This window comes from Amblyomma mixtum, chromosome 5 (assembly GCF_055824585.1).
Source record: "Amblyomma mixtum isolate Tamu chromosome 5, ASM5582458v1, whole genome shotgun sequence".
Taxonomy (NCBI): Eukaryota; Metazoa; Arthropoda; class Arachnida; order Ixodida; family Ixodidae; genus Amblyomma; species Amblyomma mixtum.
Genome location: NC_143016.1, coordinates 21,253,755 through 21,278,170, shown reverse-complemented (window position 1 = coordinate 21,278,170; position 24,416 = coordinate 21,253,755). Strand labels below are relative to the sequence as shown.

Sequence of the window (24,416 nt, the reverse complement as noted above, 5' to 3'; positions counted from 1 at the left end):
GCGTGCAAGCTCTTATCGTCAGCCGCTATAGGCAGCCGCGCGCGGGGAGGAGGAAAAACTTTATTTCAAGAAAAGAACAGAAGGTGCTCAAGGGTGGGCTCCTACTTGTCCAAGAGTCCACGTACCTGGGGCTCACGGAGAGCTCTGTCCATCAGCCATGTTTGGCCAGCTCGTCGAGCTGGCAGAGCGGCCTCCCATGATGGGATGGGTATGGAGGGAACTGCTATTGGTTGGGGACATTCCCACAGGCACAGCGTATGATGGTTGCTTTGGCCGCGCGGAGAGTGGATGGGGGGGTGCCGGTTCCGTGTGCGTTGATGGAGCAGCTACGCTGGTCTCCGACGCTGGTTCTCCGTCAAAGTTCAAAGGTTGAGGCTTCACACATACCTCGGGTTTTTCAACTTTGCTAGTGAAGTAGTGCTTTCGCACTAAAAACAAACGGCCGATTTTTGTCGAGGAACACAGCATAGTGAAAAACAAAGCGGTTGCTTCTAACTCGTACTCGAGAGTAATCACTGCTTACGTGAAAGTCCCGTATCCCCTTTCATGTATAGCTTGGACTTGCACTTGCAAGGTCGCACGCACATTAGCTGTTCTCGTCATAGACAAGTCGCGATATAACACTCATACCCGATAAACTTGGAGGTTATGCATCTTCTCAGTAGTTACGAATTGTATTCTGAATTAGACTTCGCCTTCATTCAACGTATTACAAGCTTTTAGCATAGCGGAGACGTACTAGCATAGACGTATGCCGTATTACCCGACACCGGCTGCGCACGTGCTGTGGCCTTACCTGCCCGCGCCCCTTGCACTGCTCGTGTGTAGGAGGCGTAGCGTAAATTAGTATATGTCGAAGATGGTACATGTCCGCTATGCTAAATGTCCCCATTCAATGTCACGTCACTATGCCAAGCTCTCTCCATAGCCGTAGTTCTGCAGTTGTGTGCCAAGCCATGTCGGGTAAAGAGGCGAGCCCTGCCTCCCGCCAGCCGGTCTTCGTATCTTTCCCTATGTATACAGTCGATGTTTTCGCGATATACCGTCTGTTCAAGAAGTACAACCGATTAGACGAAATTCGGTGCTCACTAGTGGATTCCAGAGCAAAAGTGGCTTTTCGGGAGTTCTCTGCGGCAGTTCTCTTATTCGCAAAGTGCGCGCAAAGAAGCCGTAGGGCACCCGAAACGTCCCTTCTTCTAAAAACTCACTGGCCTCTGAATTTCTTTACTGGACTGCGTTATCTTTAGCGGACTGCCGCTGAACAGCCATTACTCTTGGGCGACAGCTATGGGCGCATGCCTTTGGTTTGTGGTTTGTGGGGGGCTTGTCGTCCCAAAGCGACTCAGGCTATGAGAGACGCCGTAGTGAAGGGTTCAGGAAATTTCGACCATCTGGGGTTCTTTAACGTGCACTGACATCGCACAGCACACGGGCCTCCAACATTTCGCCTCAGTCGAAATTCGCATGTCTTTGGGGTGGTGTGCTCGCGCTCATCGTGCCAGCGGTAATTGTTGGTCGCTCTCGTCTTGTCAGAAGACACATTAGAGTAGTCGAATGACCAGTGAAGGTGGATCTTCATGGTTAGCTTGTCTGTCTCCGCTGAGGCTGTTGTTAGCGTCTGGTGAAATAGAGAAACTCGGGAGATACAACTTCGAGGGTTGCTCATTCTTAATCTTGTTAGTCTCGGAGAACCCAACGGCTTTCTAAAAGTGCTGAGGAACCCCGCGTATTCTGGATTGCATCACTTCGTGCGTAACATGCATGAAAAAAAAATAAAGCTTGCAGCCTCACAGCCCCTTAAGAAATTCCGCACTTCAATTAATAATGACTGGCTGTATAGTAAAACAGTCTGCTGCAAACAATTCGAACATAATTAGGTCGCAAAATGAGTTGAGTAAAAGGAAAGGGGGGCGCGTATAGCATGCTTGGACTTAGGTGTTGGGGGAAACCCGAAAGCACTCCAAGGTACCCCCGGGTTCCGCGGAACCAAGTTTTAGAATTCCTATTTTAGTCATAAATAGGCATGTAAGTACGGATCGCATGTAGGTTCAATCGCGGCAGCAGTATTCGCTGTTAGTCCTTTTGGCGAAATTACACGCGAGCTCTCTTTTGAGTTTGACACTCCTTGGACGTATATGACACCGTGTCCACAAAGAGATCAATGGTACCCACAACTAGGTGTTCGCCCCGCATTACCTTTCTGTTCTCTGCAACCTTCTGATGAAATGGCGTCATAGCCCTTTCTGTGGCCTTTTACGATGCTCCCTATAGCTTTGCCACTGACGGAGGCGCGGAATGCCCTCCTCGAGCGGCTCATCGTCCGATGCTGGGGGGGAGGCGGGAAGCTCCACTGGAACGTCGTCGCATCCGGAGCAGGAGTCGCAGCAGCAGCCCTCTGCCGAGCCGGGCGCCGAGGTTGACGCCGGTGCGGGCGCCGGGCACACGGCGCCGCCGACGGAGCCACCGCACGACGACGACTATCATGCGCAGGAATACACGGTGGAGCCACGGTACCACGTGGTCTGGGTGGTCTGCTGCGCGCTGCTGGCTTTGCTGGTGCCTGGGGTGCTGGGGTCGCTGCTCACGTTGGCCGCTCTGCCGGGGTGCCTGAGCGGAGGGGGCAAAGAGGAGTCTCCGGACGGCAAGGGCACAGCGGACCTTCCGCCCACCACGTCGCTCACTGCTGCTTCTACATCCACCACTGCTGCTACCTCCTCCGCTGCTACCTCCTCCGCACCGGCCACCGCCACCACCCCTGCTTCCATAGTCACTGGTTTGTCTGCAGCTCCTTACCGGGGTCCACGCCTAATATAAATCATGGAAGGGAAAGACGTACTACTGAGCACTATTTTTCTTTAGGTGGCAATGGCATGGTGGACTATGCCGTCACGCAGAGGGACACCATACCAGCGTCGCTTAACGTGCTTCATTTGTAGCCGATAGAACGCTTGCATACATTTAGAAGCGATAGATGTGCGTCCTCTGTATGGTAATGCTTCTGGTAGCACCCTAGCACCTTGTTTGTTGCAGTCACTGTAATCTGCTTTCTCGTGTTCCCGTGAACCGCATCATGAAACTTCGAGCATGAACAAAAGCACGGCAGGTCGCCGTTTGGCAGTGAAACAAACAAGGTGAAAATCAGCGTGATTGGATGGGTTACGCATGTTATGTGCCGATCTATATCCTTACTCGGGAAATGTGTGATGAGCAGAGAGCATTGCGCTCATTATAAAATACCTTACTAAATTTAATTATGAGAAGAAAAAACAACTGGTCTCAACACAGCGAGCGTGTGATGTCAGTGGCGAAAACTATTTTTCAGCTCGACGCCACTGAAAAACAAATGCGGTGAAGGTTATGCAGTCGTGACCCAAAAATAACCTGGGAGGGACGCAGGTGATTCTTTCGCAAGACGCTTGACTTGTCTCACAAAGATTTAGACTCAATGCGATGTCACAGTGTTCCATGGCGATAACAATTAAAACCTTCACAGTGGCTTTCATTGAGCGTCGGTAGCATTTGACTCGGATAACACGGGGAACAAACTTGGCGGCTAGTAGCACATCATTAACGCCGTCATTAATGTTCGACCTTCATGTCCGAGTCCGAAGGGCCGGATAAATAGGGGATGCAATATAGTTTTATAATATCGTCCTCATGAATTGCAGCGCGGAAAAACTGTCAGCGGAGTAAACTTACCACTTAGGTTCTCCTATGTCGCACTAAGCTGCATATCATCGTCATAATCATAATAATCAGCATCATCAGCCTGAATACGCCCGTGCAGGACATATGCCTCTCCCACATCTCTCCAATAAACATTGTCCTGTGCCAGCTGCGGCCACCTTATCCCCGCAAACTACGTAACCAGTTCCAGTTGGAAACCAGTTGGAAACCAGTTCTTTACCCTCAACGACCACCGGTTATCTTGCCTTCTGCCATATGCGCTCCACTTCCAGCGCCGCACTACCTAACCTAACCTAACCTAACCTAACCTAACCTAACCTAACCTAACCTAACCTAACCTAACCTAACCTAACCTAACCTAACCTAACCTAACCTTACCTTACATAACCTAACCTAATCTAGCCAGCAGCCGCCACAATTTTAGCGTACGCACCCATTCCATTAGGTACAGCGCCTAGCCAGTGCCGCTAAGCCCAGCGGCCTATCACGTTCTGTTCTAAAGTCACTCGGTCATTCTGTTTCTTACGTCACTGATGATGTCACCGCGCTATTTTTGAATATGCAAAGCCATGCATCACGTGGTGGAATCCAAGGGAACTAGAACCCCCTGACGTCGATTTCTGGCAATTTGCGCAAAAGTAATGTTTCGTCATCCCAACCTACCTAGAAAGCTCACGCGTGAAGGGTGCACCACCGCACATACAGTTGTGTTGCGAGAGAGCCCCTACTGCTTCCGTAATGTCAATGCACGCTTCCTTAACGGGAGGTTTACCTATATTGCGTTCACGTGCTTTCTTGTAGGTGATAGTTGGACAATGTAGAGTTCTTATTTTAGAGCAGTGATCGTTTTCGAAGCGATTAAACGAAGAAAATCAAAACAAAAACAATAAAACTCCGACAAGATGTTCCTGCCTTGTGCATATTTCGAGGTATTACGTCATATTCTGGCGGCCATTTGTGATCAAGTCACAGTGATCATGGCGTAGTGATGAACCATTTCGCTATAGTGGTTGAAATGGCCGGAAAATGAAAATGTAAATAGCTGCAGCCACTGCAGTGGCATCCTTTATGACATTCGCTAACAAATCTAGCTTTCGCCGAGGCTTGTCACAGACTTAAGCATTATCACAGTCGTCGTCGTATCCGCTGTAGGCGCTCTGCTCCTAGTCGGATGGAGAGATGAATAGTACAAATAAGTATGAAAATTAGCCGGTGGTCCACATCGTGACAATTTTTTCCATCAGTTGGTGGAACACTGGATGTCTACAGCTCCACTTAATCATCGCTCAGTAATAAGTATTCGCTCAGTAATAAGTTATAAGTATTCTATTTAGGTTGTTTAGTTATCTGCTCCTATATGCTGCCGACGACGTGTTTTTCACAGTGGCTCCACCTGTCAAAGTGTTCACACATGGCATGCTCTACTACCGCTCAGCGTACATCGACGGAAGAGCAGGACACCTCTTCGTCGGAGCCATGTACGTGGAAAACACTTTGCGCCGCGAAGACTACAACTTTGAGATCTCAGATTCTTGCAGAATATGTGCTCGGCGGTACAGCCGGGGGTTGATATTTGCCTTTTTCGGCATCGAAGCTCGCGTAGTTGGAGCGCTCCTTACTCGGACAACAAAAAACTACACCACAACTCGTCCCCCCCCCCCCCCCCCCACCCAAAAAAAAAAATCGATTTCCACGTCTTGCATTGCTCTAGTAGAACAACTTACGCATTCCCGGTTTCTTTTTTTTTTTTTTTAAGGGAGAAGCTGTTTCAGCTCCAGCTTGACGACATTAGCGGCAAGAACGTTAAGGTGAGTGAAAACGCGGTTCTGCGCGAACACATGCCTTCAGCGAGAAAGGACACGAATTTGATAAAATGGGCTTTAACGCGCCTGCAGTATTGGCAGTAACGACCAAAGAAAACGGTTTAAACAAGTCTGCCTAGTTAGGTCCGCGTTTTCCGTTTTTGTCGCCAGTTTTAATACCGACTCGATTAAAACATGACGGAAATTCAGTGCGCATGCCATCAGCAGGTCTCACCTTTCACTGCTCAGAAGGCCCTCAGCCTTCGTCCGGTTTTCAGCGTACTCTGCGAGGCGTAGTGCCGAGTGGCGCATGATGGCACGTGCCCTTTTGATCACTTTGGCATATTTTTGCAGGAGCTCAACCTGCCCGCTCCAAACACCAGCGTCAGCGGCTGTGGAATATACACGGGACAGCATAAGGTATAAAGGTGTACTTGGGCTCAGCCATGCGATAGCCTTCGCTTTAAATATCTTTACAGCAGATGCTCTCGCACAGAGATAGCGAGATGGGCCTCAAGTCCAGTGCCGGATGTATAGATTACAAAAGTCGTACCTCAAAAAAGGAAAGAAGAAAGAAAAAACATTCACCCTCTATTTTGTCTGAGAAACTGCTTTTTATTGAGATAGCATCCAGTGCTGCTTATCCGTTTTCAACTACTTCTTTCCCTATGTTTATATGTTTGCGATGCGCTTGTTTTTCGTGGCGCTATATTGGATACTGGAATTACAACTACTTCTACCTTAGTTGAAATGTTTGCAATCTTGCTGTTTTGAGCGGCGCCATATTGAACACTGGAATTACACGTGCACGCAGGTCTGCGCCGCTCTGCGCATCTATTCTTGCAGCACAACAGCAAATTAGCAGCAACATGAAATAAATGTCTTTTGAATTATGATGGCGCGGCACTGTGCAGTCCGCCACGAGGCCACCTTTCTTCACGCTATTTTCATTGTGCCAGTTATTACCACCAATCTTTGCTAATCTCATACACGACCACTTTCACTGGTTTCCTTAAGGTATCCGCAGACGCCTCAACGAATTGTCCTGATTTGGTGATTTAATATTAATGTCGCAGAACTACTGGCAATTTTCCCAATTATCTCAACTATGCCGATAGCTTGGCTATTACCGAGTTCCTTTTCCCAATCCATCTCTCTATAACTGCATAGCTGGGCAAAGACGTGGACTGCCGCAACCACATCGGCGAGGTGCACCCCATCCGGGACGGCAGCACGCTCTACGTCTGCGGCACCAACGCCAGGGCGCCCACGGACTGGCAAGTGCGGGTGCGTGTGACGGTTGGATGTATGTCGAGACAAACTGATGTTTGTCCCCGGTTTGACCGCGCAGTAGCACCTTTCTTTTATTGGTGCGCGCCGGTTCGCGTGTGCATAGTAAGCAGTCCATTTTTCTACCTAATCAGAGAGCTTCAGGGAGGCACTTGCTTTATAAGGTTTACCGTCCCAAAGCGACTCAGACTAAGAGAGCTTCGAATGATTTCGGCCAGCCGGCGTTCTTTAACATGCTCTGTCATCACCTTATCAACCAGCAGTCTACCTGCCGGGTGGCTCACAGTACCTTTGGCGTTCTGTTGCTGGTCCCAGGTTTGCGGGTTCGATCCCGTCCGTGGCGGCCGCATTTCGGCGGAGGTGAAATACAAAAACTCCCATGTGCTGTGCGATGTCAGCGCATGTGAAAGAACCCCAGGTGGTCTAAGCTCTTCCGGAGCCCTTCGATGCGGTGTCCCTCATAGCCCATGTGTCGCTTCGCGACGTTAAACCCCATAATTAGCAATTTTAGTGTGCTGTACTACATGCCTCGCTAGCGAAAAAAGCCGTTCTGTGTGCGGTTGAAGCCTCCAAGTGCCGGTTTCCACCTGCTACGGTTGGCAGATGGCAAAGTAGAGAGAGAAAAAAAATCCCCCTCTCCACTTTCAGAAGAGAGGGAAATGCAAGTGGGAGACGGAAGACGAAGAGGGGGTGACAGCGAAAAAGCCGTTGTGTGTCATGGTGATGCCTGCTGGTGTCCCAGTGCTGCCAACCTACAGAGCCACTTCTCCCCAAATTTGCAAGCAAAAAATCCCTAGATTTCCCTAGATACAAAAAATAATGTTCAATTATGAGAAAATGTATATTTATGCGTAGTTCAGTAGCAATTTTTGTCATGCAGCCAACCTATTACCAGACGTTGGTAAGCAAATTAGCTGTAAATTTGAAATGAAGGATCTGAAATGACGGACTTCTAAATGAAGCTACAAGATAAACCGTAGTGCTCTTTGGAAATTGCAAATTAAATGCTCTATATCGTCTATGTTTTTTTTCCACTGTACACAAGATATTAGTGACCATGCATCGGAATGTGGAATTAAATGATTTTTTTCCCCCTCCTGTTGGGTCGGTTTAGACTTCAGCCAAAAGATGCCACGTACAAAATGCCTGGAGGTCGCTTGAGGAGTGTACAGAAACTGCGACATAAAAGCTGCTTGTTCATTTGCTGTGATTTCTGTAGAGGGTGGCTGACGTAATAGTTTGATTGGTTTGGTTTATTGGGTTTTTAACGTCCTAAAGCGACTCAGGCTCTGAGGGACGTCCTAATGGAGGGATCCAGAAATTTCGACCTCCTAGGGTTCTTTGACGTGCATTCATAACGCACAGGGTACGGGCCTCTAGAATTTCTCCTTCATCGAAATTCGACCGCCGAGGCCGGGATTAAAGCCTCGTCTTTCGGGTCAGCAGCCGAGCGCCATAACCACCGAGCCACCGCGGCGGGTGAACTGGGAATTGTTCCCCTAGTTAGACTAGCTAAGATTTCCAACCTGGCGCTACTTTATCAAAGAAATGGCATCCTTGTTCCTTCCGAATTATCAAAATAAAGATGCAGATATGCTTACTAAATAGGAATTGCACGTCGTGCAGCAAGCTCCAAATACAGCGCGAGGAAGGGGCGCGCGTGTTGAGGGAAGGTGGTCGCATGCCAGATCACAGCAGCGGGTGCCATTGGCCACGTCAGGCACCATACAAGTCCGACTACTTCCGTGTACAGGCTGGTTCACATACATGCAAGTGACTGAAAATTGAGCAGCACAGTGCGGCGAAAATTTTTTAACTTGTTGGAACATCACTGCTCTGACTGCTGGAGCCGCCGCGATGGCTCTAAAAAGCTTTTGCGCCGCAGCAACAAAGCGTTTTCACTTGCATGTGAAACAGGCTTTACTCGAGCGCGCGGGGTTGTTGTGCGGGCCTCCGTCAGTTGTAGAGAAAAAACAACGAAAAGCTTGCACTGTCTTCACAATTTGAGGGAGAAAAAAAAATAATTCTGCGAGCAAATGAAATTTCCCTAGATTATACAAAAAAATCCCTTTTCCCCTAAACGACGTCCAAATTCCCTAGATTTAGGGAAAAATATCTAGGGTTGGCAGCACTGTGGTGTCCTAATGAAGGAGTAAAACCAGCTTCGCGGAAGCTGCAGCCACGTTGAAAGGACGAAACCCATGCACGCCAGCTGCAGCCAAGTGGAAAGGAGGGTAGCGCGCCTGCTGCAGCGTCGTAGAAAACAGGCAAACCAGTTTCGCGGAAGCTGCAGCCCAGCCTAGTGGAAAGGTATGAGCCGCGTCGCGCCAGCTGCCGCTTACATTTTCTGTTAAGCCGTCAAAAGTAACTTGTATGCGAAGGGTCCATACATATTGTGCAGGCGCACCTACGCGCGAAGAAAAAAATAATCCGCAGAGTTAACAAAACGCATCTCAATAGAAATGAATTGCACCTGGTTCTCAAACCGTGCTCGATCAGATGAACTGATAGCCAAGAAGATCAAAGCATCTCTTTCCAACTGGTGCCTGCGCCCGGTCGTGGCCTTTATATTTCAAATGGACCGTGCGGGGTATGGACGGCTCTCAACGCGCGGCTGTTTCTGTGATTGGCCGGCGTTGTGCCGCAGTCTGCGGACCTGACCGTCGTTCCGGTGGCCAACCAGGTGCCCATCGGAGGAAACAATGTGACGGGCCAGGCGGAAAGCCGATGCCCCTTCTACGTTTACCAGAGCGGCCTGTCCCTGTGGCTGGGTGAGCGAAAACAGTCAGTGCACGCTGTGGTGAGCGTATGCTGGCATTGCACTTATCTATCCAATCTATGTTCAACGTTGTGTCAGCCACAGCTGTAGTCAGGTGGTCGAATTGATAACTCTGGTAGCACTAAGGGTGGGGTCAGTATGGACAGTTGTACCGGGCTCTATCACGGGTATCTGAACTGATCTTCACAGAAACGCGAAACAACTGCGAACCGTCAAATGTGGAGGACGTTGAAAATTCAGATCCACGTGAGCTGGAGGCTGCCCTGGCCTCCACAGCACTTCCAGGCGTGCCTTTACTGTATACGATATACTGCAAATTACTCTGCTGCCAGGAAGTGTAGGCACGCCCGGCTGCAAGCGCAGGCCCTGAGCCCCGCGGGCTCACTTTTGCTGCCTCACTTTTATTAACTCCACCCGTTGACACGCCCTTCTCGCGCACACCTCATAAACGTGCGCAGGCTACGAAATGCAGCTCATACATCGCTGCTAAACTTAGGCGGGCGCAGAAGTAACTTCATTGTCAAGCCTCTCGTGTTAGGCGGTGGAAAATTTTCAGGCCACTCGGTATAGAGCGATTATTGCGTAGCCACACGCAAAATGCTTGTCGCAGCATCAGTGGCCGTCGCACCTCTTTTCTGGCGTTCGCACGTCGTATTACTGTGGTAAGCTAGGTCGGGGATTTCCTTCGCGGTGTTAGTCATGCATACATGGCGTCGTATTTCAGGATTCGTGGTGACTGCGGCACTGTTGCACAGTTGTTACACATTGTAACAAAATGCTTATCGGCCGATTTCAGCGTCGTCAGTCTTTCCTATATTTAGGCGCAGATGGTGATCTGGCATTCGCGTAAGGCACGCCGCAACTTTTGAGGACGGTACTTGTTTAGTTTAAATAATTATTTTGTTATGTCGCTGAGTACTGCGTGCCGGTGCACCTGCAGATGACGCCCCCTTGGACGGCACTTCTTGCGTGGTGTCCCTGAGTGTGCTGTCGACGTCGCAGTACGGATTCTTCCGGTCGGCCGTCTACACAGCGGGCTCCAACAGGCCCAGTCACGCCCGCCTTGCGTCGGCTGATGCCCGCGTTGTACAGAGTGAGCTTGGCGGACGCTCACCTCTTGCATGCTGCAACGCGGTGCTTACGGTTCTTAACGACGAAGATGTGTGGAGGTCCAGCAAATGAAAGTGGATTCGCGTCACGTCAGGGACACAGCGAGAAGTTTGCTAACGGGAGAAACAGCGTACATTGCCCCTATATCGGCGAAACAATAACGATTTTAGTGACTCCGTGTGAGCGGTTATCGGTGTCAAGTCGGTGGAGACAACTAGTGAGTTCGCACTTAGGATGTCAATGTAAACACACGCAGAGCCTATCACGGTGGCCGCCTTTTCGACAGCCGCGCACGCCTTCTTCGTGTTCCGTGAGGAGGGCCTGGAGCGCCGGGCGTGCGGCCTCAAGAACGTCTCCACGGTGGCACGCCTCTGCAAGGTGCGCATGCAGCTCCAGCACGAGTGGTTTACTCTCCATTCGACTCGCCTCGTGTCGTATGAAAGATGTCAAGCGCTTCGAGGGCACTGTACGTGGTTATTTATTTATTAAAAAAAAATCAATAAAGAAGGAAAAGATTTTTGCCGGCCGCGGCATCTGTTGTCGGATACTGAAGCACCTTAGATTCGGCTAGCGGAAATAAAGGGACGGCGAGTAGCCAGGGAGATGAAATAGAAAAGGTGATTGATAGGAAGAAAGGACAGGCTTAAGGACATCCTAAAAAATGGCAGTTAACGCCGTTAAACCGTAGTATGATGTGCGAAAGTTTCGAATTAGCTTGACTATTGCCTAAACATTGCCTTAACTTGTCCGTCGAATTCGCTTGACTATTGACTAGACATTGCCTTACATTGTCCTCCAAGACAATTTCTTTAGACTTTCGTACCACGGGACCTCCGCCTTGCCACATCGTATCCAAGACATTTCATCTCAAAGGTCAAAGGTCGAGGCTTCGGAGATCCATCGGCTTTTTCAGAGAGCCATCGGTTTACAGGCTTTTTCAAGATTGCTAGAGACACCAAAAATTCAAGGGGCTGATGTTGTAGGGCCCACCTACGCTGTGAGGCCAGCCCTCACAGCCGGCTCCTTGGTACCGGCTGTGAAGAACAAAAATAATGAGAGGCGCGTGCTGTGTGTGCAAGCACGGCACGGGCACTTCAGTTCCAAATGCCTGCTACGCTGGTTCTCTGTTCCTGGCGCTCCACTGCGACGCCGTGATTCCCGAAAATGTAACGGTGTTTCGAAGGTTAGCCATAATTTTTTACCACTTTGCTCAATGCCAGGAGATTTTTAACGTTTACAGATATGTCTATGTGGTCTGTGCTGGTGGACTGTACAGCAAGGCGCGCGTTATATAGGTAACTGAGCTAAATAATTAGACGAATAAAAACTTTGAGATCATTGCGGTGACCCGCGTTGGAGCAATGCTAAAGCAAAACTTCCACATACTATATCGACGCCCGTGGCTATTGTGACGTCCATGCACTAAGTTGACGTCCATGGCTATTCTGACGTCTGAGTGTATTTTTCGCGTTTAATTAATTAATTACACTTCATCATCTAAATTTTTCCCACGGCAACATTTTATCACACTATCTATATGGACGTCGGAACAGCCACGGACGTCAATATAATATGTGGACGTCCGTGGCTGTTCTGACCGCCATTTACTATGTCGACGCCCATGGCTATTCTGACGTGTATTTTTTCGCATTTTTTCACGTTTAATTAATTGCCTATTACACATCATCATTCAAACTTTTCCCACGGCAACATTTTATCACACAGTAGCTATCACAGTCACGCTTTCACACATTTATCTTTCAGAAAGCGACGTAATCGTGCGGACAAAATTTGCGGACACGTTTTGCGGACACTTTCTTGCTGACGGGACATAGCCATATAATGCTTTCGCATTAATAATTAAAATTAACCAACCATCTTCATTATTTTTTATCTTAGGGGCAAGGTTATATGGCGAAATTGAAGGCCGTCGACGCTGAAGGTCAGCACAGCTTTTAAATTTTTGTAACCGACAATGCGGTTCGAGATATCGAACGTCAAAAAAGCGCATTTGAAAGCAGGTTCAGTTGCTTTCCCGCGTTTCACATTTACAAAATTCGTCGCTCGCATTTTTAATACAGCAAATATACACTCCGTTTGTGTGCTTCATGACGTAGAAGCAGCTAACGTGATTTATGCGACAATACTGAGCGCAGCGACATCACTTTATAACTGCGGAACGCATGAAAGCCAGCTCAACGAGCGTTCTAATGCATATTTTCCATGCTTCGTTCCATGTTTCGTTCCATGCTACGAAACATACTGATGATTAAGACAAGTTTAAAAGTGCGCCCACCTGTTGACGCCTTCAATACTGCAATATAATCTTGCCCCTTAAAATTAAAAATTGAAAAGTTGATTCGGTAATTTTAGTAAATAATTATAATTATTGAACTCTATCACGTATTTACCTTGTACAATAAACCTGCACAGACCACACCGACGTATCCCTCAGTTCTTGAAAAAAAAAAACCTATAGAAGTTAAAAGAATCACTCGGTATTTTGTGTACCGTCTTGACCTTCGCTAAGCACCCAAACTGGTGCTTTTATGCAAACGCAGCTAGCGCATGAGTAGCGCGAAACAGTCGTTTTTGTTCGGTGTCGGCCATAGTGCGTAAAAGCCTCATTGCCATTTTGTGCGTGATCACCGCAGAAGCTGCAACAAAGACGTTCCCATACATCCACAAAAGAAATTCTCCCTTTCCAGGGACAATTGCCTCTTTTTTTCTTTTTTTACTAACGAACAGAATGAAATTGGCGTCAGTCGACAAAATGCCGATGCTTGGACGACGTTGATGAAAGCTCGTCTGCAGTGCGCCGATCCCGCTGATGCCGGGTTCAGCTTCGATGAAATATGTGAGTACGCAAAGGCTTGCGTACGACGTAGATCAAGCAGCCCGCAGAAATATTTTGATGGCGTTTTTTTTTTCTGCGCACGTTATATTCTTTGTGTTCATTGGATATCAGTTCCGTTCATTTATCGGACACTTTTCTGGCATGCCTACGAAAGTATTCTTGTTGCAAAAAGATCAGCATAAAATGACAACCCTGGAATGTTAGTTAACTCTCTGTCCATCACGTAACTTCTGCTTTGAATTAAAAAAAAGACACCTCCGATACCGCAGTAATGTTCATTATCTTGCCTTCCCCTTCAGAGTATAAAAGGGGGCATGCTAGTGGAAGAGCGCAAAGCAGTTCTACAAGAAAATTATTATCCAGAGGCTTATAGGTAATGAGCATTTATAAGCATCCCAGTCATGTTTTAGCAACACTGTGGGCATTGTTATAATGACAGACATCGGAAATAAAGTCCTTCTGTCTCTACAAGGAGGGCCTACGCACATAGTAGGAAAAGACAAATTAGTTTTAACTCAATAGCCTTAAAGGTTGTGGATCAGCGGAGGACCCAGCATCGGTGGCGTGACAGGTGGTAAGGTTACCCAGCGGGTGTGCCAATTTGTGGCACGTGGCAGTGAGGGTAATTCAAACAAAGGCAATGCATTTGTCAGCTACCAACCGTGGCACTGCTCATGAGTCTTGCGGTAGTTCAGGAAGAACAGCCTGGGTTTCACCATCCCCACCGGTGGCAGTAGGGTGCCTTCATGCCCGCGCGCCTCCGCTAGGTGGCAGTGTTTGAAACGGGGCAGTGGCGCATCGTTTTACCGGGGCGCCACTGCGCCAGGAGTGGTGTGATGACTCCCCGCAATCTGTGGATGTAAAGTAGAGAAGGAGCAATTCCGCATGTATGCACATGTAGGCAGAACCTAGGTGAAAGAGGAGGAGAAGGATGTATGCAGGGGTTCGCTTTGATTACGGAGGACGCGAAGCAGAAGGCTTGGAATGAGTGTGCTGAGGTGGGCCGAGTAATAAATGATTATGTGATGGTAAAAGAAAGAACAGTGTCCGTGTCTGCGAAGTGCTGCGCAAAGAGGACCCCAGGCAGCTGAAGGGACGCATTAACACTATCTCGTCGTACCCTAAGGCCAAGCTTAAGTGTACCCCCATGTTCTTGTTGCCAATATGTGTTGCGATATGGCTTCCCTTTTCATGAAAACCGAGGGGTGCTTACTACTACTATCGCTATGCCGACTTCGCCACAGTTATGCAGAGCTACAGGGGGGAAACGCGGGATGTCAGCAAGATCGGCAGACGCGTCTGGGCTTCACGCGTCTGCGCGTCCGGCCGTCACCTACGACCATAAAAGATGCATGTCCTTAATGGCACAACGCGGTAATGCGCGGCGTCTGCACAATTCAATTAGGCCCTGATAGTAATCCGCTCTTGTGGAGAGAAACGTGGCCAACGGTCATTGATACCAACAAAAGTGTAGGAAACGGCTGAGCATTAACTGGAAAAGGGGCCTTTATGTTTTCACGGAATAGATAAAAGATAGAGAAACACGTCACCTGTAGGAATTGAGTCCCCAGCCATCGCATTATGCACCGTGCACGGCTTCACATTCTGAACTAATGCGGTGGCTGTTCTCGCCTCTATTTCCGCGCGTACTTGTGTGAATCTCTAATTGTGTTAGCTTGTGCCTTGGGCCATGCCGACGGCCGTGGAGCGTACTGTGACTCCACAGGTGTTACGTCTCACGCTGGCGCTACCACATCCCCTTGCCTCACAGTTAGCGACGGTTATTCCTTTTTGTGCGAAAGCATGGTGAACCACTGAGTTCCTTATTCACCCTTGGCACAGGAAACAACTTTGAGCGAGACACTAACTCGTTGAGAGCACTGATACGACCTGTCGGGACGACCGTAATGCGCCAGGCGACAACTTTGTTTACTATATGATGGCTCGCTCTCTATGCTTCTCTTCTCTTTACTCCAATCTTAGACGCTTCCTCCTGGGTACCAGACTTGGAGAACGGCGTCCTGTTCGGAGCCTTCGTTACCGTCACGTAAGCCAAGGCATCGTGCCGCTTTCACCGGCGCTGACTTCGCAGATCGATTCAGTTCTCAAAACAAAGTCGGTATGTGCAGCTGAAGAAAACAAAACAAAAAAAAAACTTACCGTAAGCGCCAATTAGGCTAGATCTTTCATATTGAAAAATGAAGCTGACGCGAAGTCTGTAGCAGCTCACTGTGTCGTCACATGCCTGTCTGTTTCGTGCTTGGTGACGATTCTTTGCCTCCGCCGCAAAGCGGTCACAGGAGTGCCAAACACTCGCTTTGCCTTGTGACCGTGCTATTACTGAGTTGATTTCATACTTTTCTACTTACGACGCTGGAGATGCCAGCATTTTGCGTAAAGACTGATATTTGTTGTGTTCACAGGAAATCAGGTGAGAGAGGAAGGTGCAGCTATGGCAAAGACGTTCTTTGTTGTATCGCGTGATCCAAAGGCATCGCTTATATTTGCACATCGTAAGAAAGGCGTGAAATAAATAATTTCGACATTTACCTCAACGTACAAGGTGACATTCGGCATCATACATGCATTTGAAAGAGTGCCCGTTTTCGTTCCAAATGGCCTTTCACCATCCGTAAATTTTCTCCCATACGCAGAGTAGCATGTTAGTGCTTATAGATCCGGCAGCAAAAGTTTGTATAATAAAAATCCTTTTCTTCCTCTTCTCATCGCCTGCCTCGGGTCAGGTATTAACACGTTCTGTACCAACGAAATACGACGATCCTGTTACGTCTGCATTCTAATTCTGTTCCCTGTTTCTGGCCTCGAGCGACGGCCTCACTATCGTTAGGATCCAGGCACCCGGTCTGCCTAGCGATATGGCAAGAATAAAATAAAAAAAAATGCACAGCTAAGATTACCAGCTTAGCGCATTAATTAGCGAACGCTGTTATAGTTTTATATTTTTGGTTTAGCCATTTAGCCCTTTATTTGGCAGTGGAATATAAATCGACAGCTGTAAGAGAAAGCCTAGCCGTGCTCATGCGAATCGACCAAATCTGACCTGGGCACCCGTCGTCTTCCATTCTTCCTCAATCTTCCCTCTTGCACTTACCCTCTTCCTCCTCGTTCTTAAAAAGGAAAAAAGGAGATTTCTCTCTCTACATATGTATTGCATTGAATTAAGTCAACTTAAATTACATTTCATTGCGGTCCTACGGCTGACGCTGTATATTGCACGGTAGAACGCAAGGCTATAAGGTTAAACCAAAGCTTTCATTGTAAAAAAAAAATGCAGGCAAAAAGATTATTCTGGTCTAGCTAATAGAGTACGGCGTTCGCGGTCGGAAATTACTGGCATTCTTTGATCGGGAATAAAGCGTCACACAGACTTGCAGTACCCGCATCAAGCAACCTTGGAGCCTTTCATCCCGCTCTCCTATAGTATGCCGTTCGGCAACCCCGTGTGAATCCAAGACATCAGACGCTAGTAATCGCGGTCCGGAGCCTGTCATATCAGCGCGTGTCAAGTACACAGATAATTAGCGCCCACTTCCATCTTTGTGCGGTAACCACCTCACTGGCTCTGTAGCTTTGGCATTCGGCTCTTGACCCTGAGGTCGCGAGGTCGAATCACCACTTTGGCGGCTGCATTTAAATTGTCGCTAAATGCAGAAACGTTCATTTGCTGTACGATGCCAGCGTATGTTAAAGAACCCCAGTTGGCCTAAATTAATCAGCAGCTATTCACTCTGGCGTCCCTAATATCACTCGTGCAACTTACTCTCTTTCATCATCATCATCATCATCAGCCTGACTAAGCCCACTGCGGGGACAAAGGCCTCTCCCATGTCTCTCCAATTAACCCTGTCCTTCGCCAGTGATGGCCACCATACTCCCGAAAACTTCTTAATCTCATCCGCCCACCTAACTTTCTGCCGCTCCCTGTTACTCTTGCATTCTCTTGGAGTCCACTCCGTTACCCTTAAGGACCAGCGGCTATCTTGCCTTCGCTTTACATGCCCTGCCCAAGCCCATTTCTTCCTCTTCATTTCGATTAGGAGGTCATTAACCCGCGTTTGTTCCCTCACCCACTCCGACCGCTTCCGATCTCTTAACGTTACACCTATAATTTTTCTTTTCATAGCTCGCTGCGTTGTCCCTAACTTAAGCTGAACCCTCTTTGTTAGCCTCCACGTTTCTGCTCCATAGGTGAGCACCAGTAAGATACAGCTGTTGTATACTTTTCTCTTGAGGGATATTGGTAAACTGCCATTCATAATCTGAGAGAACCTGCCATATGCGCTCCACCCCATTCTTATTCTTCTAGTTATTTCCCTCTTATGATCCGGATCAGCTGTCACTACCTGCCCAAAATAGACATATTCTCTTACTACTTCCAGCACCTCGCCACCAATTGCGAACTGCTGTTCTCTTGCTAGACTGTTAAATATTACTTCGGTTTTGTGCATGTTAATTTTTAGCCCACCGTACTGCTCTGCCTGTCACTGATCACGCCTCACACTCAGCACTTTAAGTCTCACATATTGTGGCCATTTATTACCACAGGAGGTACAATTTACCTCTGTGAAGAACAACGCATCGGAAGACACAGGGACACGATATAGATAGTCGCAGGCTTACAACTGTGTTCTTCGGTGCGTCGTTCTTCTCGCCAAAATTTGAGCATTACTGAGCAAAATTAACACGAGAGGCAGCACTCCGTGTCGTCTACAGGTGTTTCGGTCCGGTTCATCGAAACTGCCGTTCTTGGCTACCCACTCGCAGGCGTTCGTGGCGCAGTGGCGGACACCACGACTCGGCAGTGTGCGCCTTCCTGCTGGAGGACATCGAGCGGGAGTTCAACGGCACCAGCTCTTTCTACGAGCTGACGCAAGCGGGCAACTACGCGCTGAGCCAGCCACTGCCCCCGAGCCAAGTGCCGTCCCCGCGTCCGGGCGTCATCTGCCCGTCGGGACCACGCACGCTGTCCGCTACCGACACTAAGTTCTGGGAGCAGCACCCGCTCATCACCCGCGCACCAGCGATGCGCCACGGAAGGTTGTTCTTTGCGCTGTCGGGCGTCGCCTTCCGCAGCCTGGTCGCCTTCGTGCTGGACGAGACGTGGGGCTCATGGGTCATATGCTACGTGGCCACCGGTTCGTGTCTGTGCTCTATGGCCCATTTAAACTCGCTGTCGTCGAAGACACCTCGTGTCTGGCACTAGTCATTGCTGTGCGTGTCTCGCACAGAGGTTGCAACGAAACGAAGCACCTTAGCAGATCCATTTTCCACGCCTTGTGGCCGCTTTGAAAGCTTGGAACTCTTTCCAGAGAAAGGCACCGTACTGAAGCTGGCCGAAGAAAAACTCGCCGGTGGCCAGATCCCAGCTCCTGCACTACTGGTGGACACGTTCAACGCCACAACAGAGCCCATACACAAGATGCTGGCTTCCTTGGAGGTACGCGAGCCTCACCTCAAATCTAGTACTATTTGCCTGTTCCTTAACGTTCGTCCCTTGAACGGAGCAGAAGCAACAACAAAAGTTGCTTAGTAATATCTGTGTTCGCAGCACCGGAGCCTATACGTGTTCACGGACGAGGACGTCCGCCAGTACCGCCTGGACGCCTGCGAAGGACGCCACGCAGATTGTCCGTCCTGCCTGCGGGATCCCTTCTGCGGATGGGACGGCAGCCGCTGTCTCCCGCACACCATCGGGTGCGCAGGCCAGCGACCTGATATCACACGATCTGTGCTTCTGCTAGGCGGGTGCTTTATTGATAATGCTAGAACTGAAGCGACTGCGTGGGGAGATTCACAGGGCTAGGATTGGCTACGATGGACTACACTATTTTGTGTCCAACTTGTGCTGCCGTTGATGAGGCTCTGCTTGGGCTGCTGCTTCTTAGCTATGCACACCGTACACCGTATAGATGACCTTCGCACTGTCATCATCATCATCACACTACCACCACAATCATCATTATCATCATCGACCTGGTTGACATCTCATGCATATTTAGGTTTCTCAAGGAAGCCAGCATTTTAAACAAACTCTAAGTATAGAAAGCTTCACCTTTAACAAAAACTCTAACCTTGTGTTTGGCGCATCATAGCCTCAGTTGCTTTTGCGCCATTAAAATCAATATAACTAACTCATCATCGGCCTGAGTCCACTGCAGGACAAAGGCCTCTCCGATATCGCTCCAACTGACGCCGTCCTGTGCCAGCTGCGACTACCTTACCCCAACAAACTTCTTCATTTCATCTGCCCAACTGAGACTATGGAGCCCCCTGTTACTCTTGTCTTCTCTTATGATTTATTCCGTTACCTTTAGGACACATCGGTTGTCAGTTGCTTTCGCATACATGCCCTACCCGAGCTCACGTCTTCTTATTTTTGACTAGGATATCATTAACATGAATTTGTTCGCTGACCCAATCTACCCTGTGCCTGTCCCTAAGCGTTACAGCTATCATTCTCTTTTCCTGCGGTTCAGACGTTTTTTTGAAAGACAAATTCCAAAGCGCTTAATTTTTTTGGATGATGTTTTCAGTTGCCGAGACAAGAGCAGACAAATACGCGTATTTTGCATTCAGGGTGACATTTTCTTACTAAGGACATGTTCATTATGTTGGTGCAAGCATTCTATACTAGCACTTGTTTTTGCGCTCATCTGAGCCTCGCTGAACAAATGGACAGTTTAATTTTTTTGTTCTGTAAAAGTTGTGCATTTACAGTTGTGGTGTTTCTTTCTTTCCAGATCGGGCGCGACTACTGTACGAGTGTGCTGAAGGCGGTTACGAGCTCTTTTTTCCGCATATTTTCGTGAATCTACGCTTTATAAGGTGCATTTAGTCATCGTACAATATTGTGTTTTTACCGTAAACAAGTTCGAAACGCATTTCATTTGGCTAACTACCGGCAATAAAGTTTCAATCCAGAGGCGTCGAAACTCTGAAAAACCTCTCTGGCTAATATAAACGGGCGCTGCCCGGTAGAGCGCGAGAGGCACTGCGACGTCCGTCGAAGAACATCCATCAGTGAGTGAGTGAGTGAGTGAGTGAGTGAGTGAGTGAGTGAGTGAGTGAGTGAGTGAGTGAGTGAGTGAGCGAGCGAGCGAGCGAGAGTGAGCTAGTTAGTTAGTGAGTGGAGCGAGCGAGCGAGAGTGAGCTAGCTAGCTAGTTAGTGAGTGAGTGAGCGAGCGAGCGAGAGTGAGCTAGCTAGTTAGTAAGTGAGCGAGCGAGAGTGAGCTAGTTAGTTAGTGAGTGAGCGAGCGAGAGTGAGCTAGCTAGCTAGTTAGTGAGTGAGTGAGTGAGCGAGAGTGAGTGAGTTAGATAGTTAGTGAGTGAGCGAGCGAGCGAGAGTGAGCTAGCTAGTTAGTAAGTGAGTTAGCGAGAATGAGCTAGTTAGTTAGTGAGTGAGCGAGAGTGAGCTAGCTAGCTAGTTAGTGAGTGAGTGAGCGAGAGTGAGTGAGTTAGTTAATTAGTTAGTGAGTGAGCGAGCGAGAGTGAGCTAGCTAGTGAGTGAGCGAGTGAGTGAGTGAGTGAGCGAGCGAGCGAGAGTGAGCTAGCTAGTTAGTGAGTGAGCGAGTGAGTACTACTCATCGCCGACCTTCTGGCGATAATGAGCACAGCCTTGTCGTCGACGCGTGTGCTGGTCAGCCTCACTTCCCACGGCTCCAGGGCCCCATTACGCGGTTTTAGGTGGCGAAGTTTTTGGGGGCATGTGTGACATGTGGTAGAGTTGGGGTGTCGCCGCACCATGGACATTTGTGTTCGTAAAGCGTTGAGTGTAGGCGATGTAAGTGGTGTAGGTTATGATAGGTCTTTTTTTGAAGACGCAGGAGGGCAGGAGAGATATGGCCCCGCTCGATGAGCTTATTCTCGAGCTAAGGTGACCGCCCTGACGTTGCCATGAAGAAACTCGGGGCCAGGGCCCAGATGATGACGTGATCTTGATGGAGAGTGCCCCAGGATGCGTACCGCCTGTCGTGGGACACAGCCGCTTGTATAGCTTTTGCAACAACCAGGAGCTCGCTCACACGCCAACGGTGACGCTTTGATGCGCACTTGAATCCGGACTGACAGTGCTGTTTTTCTCTGTGAACGGTTCAGTTTATTCCTCTGGTTCAAATAAAAAATAAAGGCTTTGTTGTGCTTTCGGAGACGTTCATTGAGAAGCAGCAATTGCACTGGGGTCTGAGTTGCAGGCGCTTTGTGTCCCAGAAGAACCTAAAAGCGCAAGATGCGGTCAGTAGGACAAGTCATGGCGGAAATCAACCACTACGAGGGGGTACCCAAAAGAAACCGGACTTATTTTTGTTTGAACTTATTTGTTCACATTTTAAGCACAGACCTTCAACCTCTTTCAAAGTATTCCCCACTTGCAATGATACGCTTGTCGAATCTTTCATTCCATTTTTCAGAACATTGTTTAAATTCATCTTTTGTGATGCTGGACAGTGCCTCCGTCGTTTTTTTCTTCACCTCAGCAACATCAGCGAAACGCTTTCCATTCACCTATTTTTTCATTCTAGGAAACAAAGAAAGTAGCACGGGGCAAGGTCGGGAGAGTATGAGGGTTGAGGAATAGGGGTCATGCCATTTCTGGTCCAAAATTGTCGTAGAGACAGGGCTGTGTGAGCAGGGGCATTGCCATGATGGAAAAACCAGTCGCGCGACCGCCACAAATCTGGCCGCTTCCACCGCACACTATTGCCCAATCTTTTCAAAACATCCAAGTAGAAAGCCTGGCTAACTGTCTGACCCTGCGGAACAAATTCTCAATGGACGACTCCTCTCACGTCGAAAAAACAAATCAGCATTGTTTTGAGGTTTGGTTTCACCTGACGAGCTTTCTTGAGGCGAGGTGAATTTGAAGTTTTCCATTGGCATGATTGTTGCTTTGATTCAGGATTCGATTCAGGAACACTTGAGTTGTCCCCATAGCATCGTCCTTGTACGTCTTTAATATTTCAACTTTTTCCGAGCAAAAATCAGAATTTCCCCGGCGCACGCTGTTCACGAAAATCAGCCATTGCAAAAACGACACTCACACAAAACGGTCGTCACTCTAAAACTCTGCCTAAACTAGTCTGACCTCCTTCAACGACGGCACTCGGCTTACTGACTCTGGAATGTTCGTTCTATGCGCTCCTAGTGGCAAAACGCGGTACCACAGAAGCTTTGCCGACCAAAAAATTTAGTCCGGTTTCTTTTGGGTACCCCCTCGTATAGGCGTTTTTGCGAACCCTGGAGGCCTCGAGGTTACGTGAACAGCACTGACACCTGAGCACTTGGGCACCATGAACGGTGCGGTCGCCTCGGGACTTTTGCCCCATCCGTAAGAAAAAAAAAAAAGAGGTCGCTCTTAAAGCGCGCCCGAAATTAATGTATAGGCGACCATTTTCTGCTTGGCGTAAAATAGTGTGGGGAAGTATTGAGTGGCAACTGTAGCGGACGATCTGAGCAGACGTCTAGTCTGAATTCGTTGAACCGCTCAGCGTTCCACCGATATGGTATACGTGGATATATTTAACACCTTTGTCACGTTGTGTTCGCTCTGGTTGTTGAAGATGGCCATACAGCTGCATAGAGTTGCTGCTATAATACAATCGTCGTCTGTCACTGAATCAAAATGCATTTCGGAAGTCTGGACATTCGCCTGTATGTACACAAAAATTTTGCATCCATAGATCCGAAAATTCTCCAACAAGAAAGCAAGGCTGGTGGTGCGCTGTTCTGGGCAAAGATCACGAAATTCGTTTTGGAAGGCCAGAGCAACATGCTTTATGGCAGTCGGCAGCAGCCAAATGAGCATCCGCCTAAGCTGCCGTGGCAACGGTGGGGCCACACTCCCGCACTGATGTCTCGAGCAAAGTGCACATAAATGACATTTAATAAAGAACGTGCTTCGATAAATCAAACTATAATGACGCTCATACGAGGAAGCAGGCGCGTGCCACAAAGGCTGAGAAGAAGCAGAAGAAGAAGAGTATACCAAGGAGCCTATGCGCCATCCCTTCAGAGGCAACAACAATAGCCAAGGAGCTGGAGCTCCATTCTGCAATAGCCAGGACAGTTGCCTGCGTTTGGGTGACGAAATTTCGCTTACCTTCGGATCTGCGGTCGACGTCATTCTCCCTCTAGTGAGTGGAACCTGGCCAAAACTGCTCTTTTCTTCCGTAGTTTTTTCGAGAGGCTCCATTATTATTTTGTTTAATATTCTGTTCTCCGCACATGATGAATTTATGCTTAATTCCTGTGCTTTTAGTTTGCTTTAAAGAGCCCCTGAAGCAGTTAGTACCGTGGGAAAAAAAGCTAAAGATTGATAGATATTAAGTAACCCATTATCCTCGCGCAAAGATTATTGTTCTAGCTTATGTAGCAATAGAGATATCAGCGATTAAAAACAACCTCATTCGATTTATCTGTGAACTCATGCACCAGAGCGCGCTAAAAAAATTGAGGGGCTTTTAATTGCACGCCTTTACAATGCGATAGCACTGAAAGCCTTTGTGCACTTGGTAGCGATTTTTGTAGCTGCAAAGTTTCTGGGCCGACAATGCATATATGTCGTAATCCTACCTACTTTTTCGGCCTAGTCACGTGCTGCCTAGTCAGATGTGGTGGCCATGTGAACTTGCAGATGAGATCCATGAGGGAGAGAGGAGACACAGTTCTGATTGTAGTTAATCTTTCCGTGGTTCTGAGTGTCGCTGATTGTAGACCTTTCCTGAATCAACAAATTTTTTTTCTGCGGGGGTGGGGAGTGGTCTTTCCGTGGCAGCCACTGTCCGGCCCCTCCATCCTCTGCCCTACAAGTGGACAGGGGCATTTCCCTCTTCCCACTTTGCCACCTGCCAACCGTGGCAGCTGGCTTACTCCATTT

The 24,416-nt window shown here is 48.5% G+C and overlaps 1 protein-coding gene across 1 annotated transcript; it reads left to right on the top strand.

Moving 5' to 3' along the window:
- Positions 1-2,295: 2,295 nt before the first annotated feature.
- Positions 2,296-18,977, top strand: LOC149341476 (semaphorin-2A-like). Its single transcript, XM_089546671.1, has 11 exons — positions 2,296-2,773; positions 5,072-5,165; positions 5,444-5,495; positions 5,844-5,909; positions 6,660-6,776; positions 9,427-9,550; positions 10,499-10,732; positions 10,925-11,046; positions 13,417-13,525; positions 15,509-15,572; positions 18,311-18,977. Exons 1-11 carry the CDS (start codon positions 2,296-2,298, stop codon positions 18,747-18,749), a joined length of 1,899 nt encoding a protein of 632 aa, XP_089402797.1. The 3' UTR covers positions 18,750-18,977.
- Positions 18,978-24,416: the final 5,439 nt, after the last annotated feature.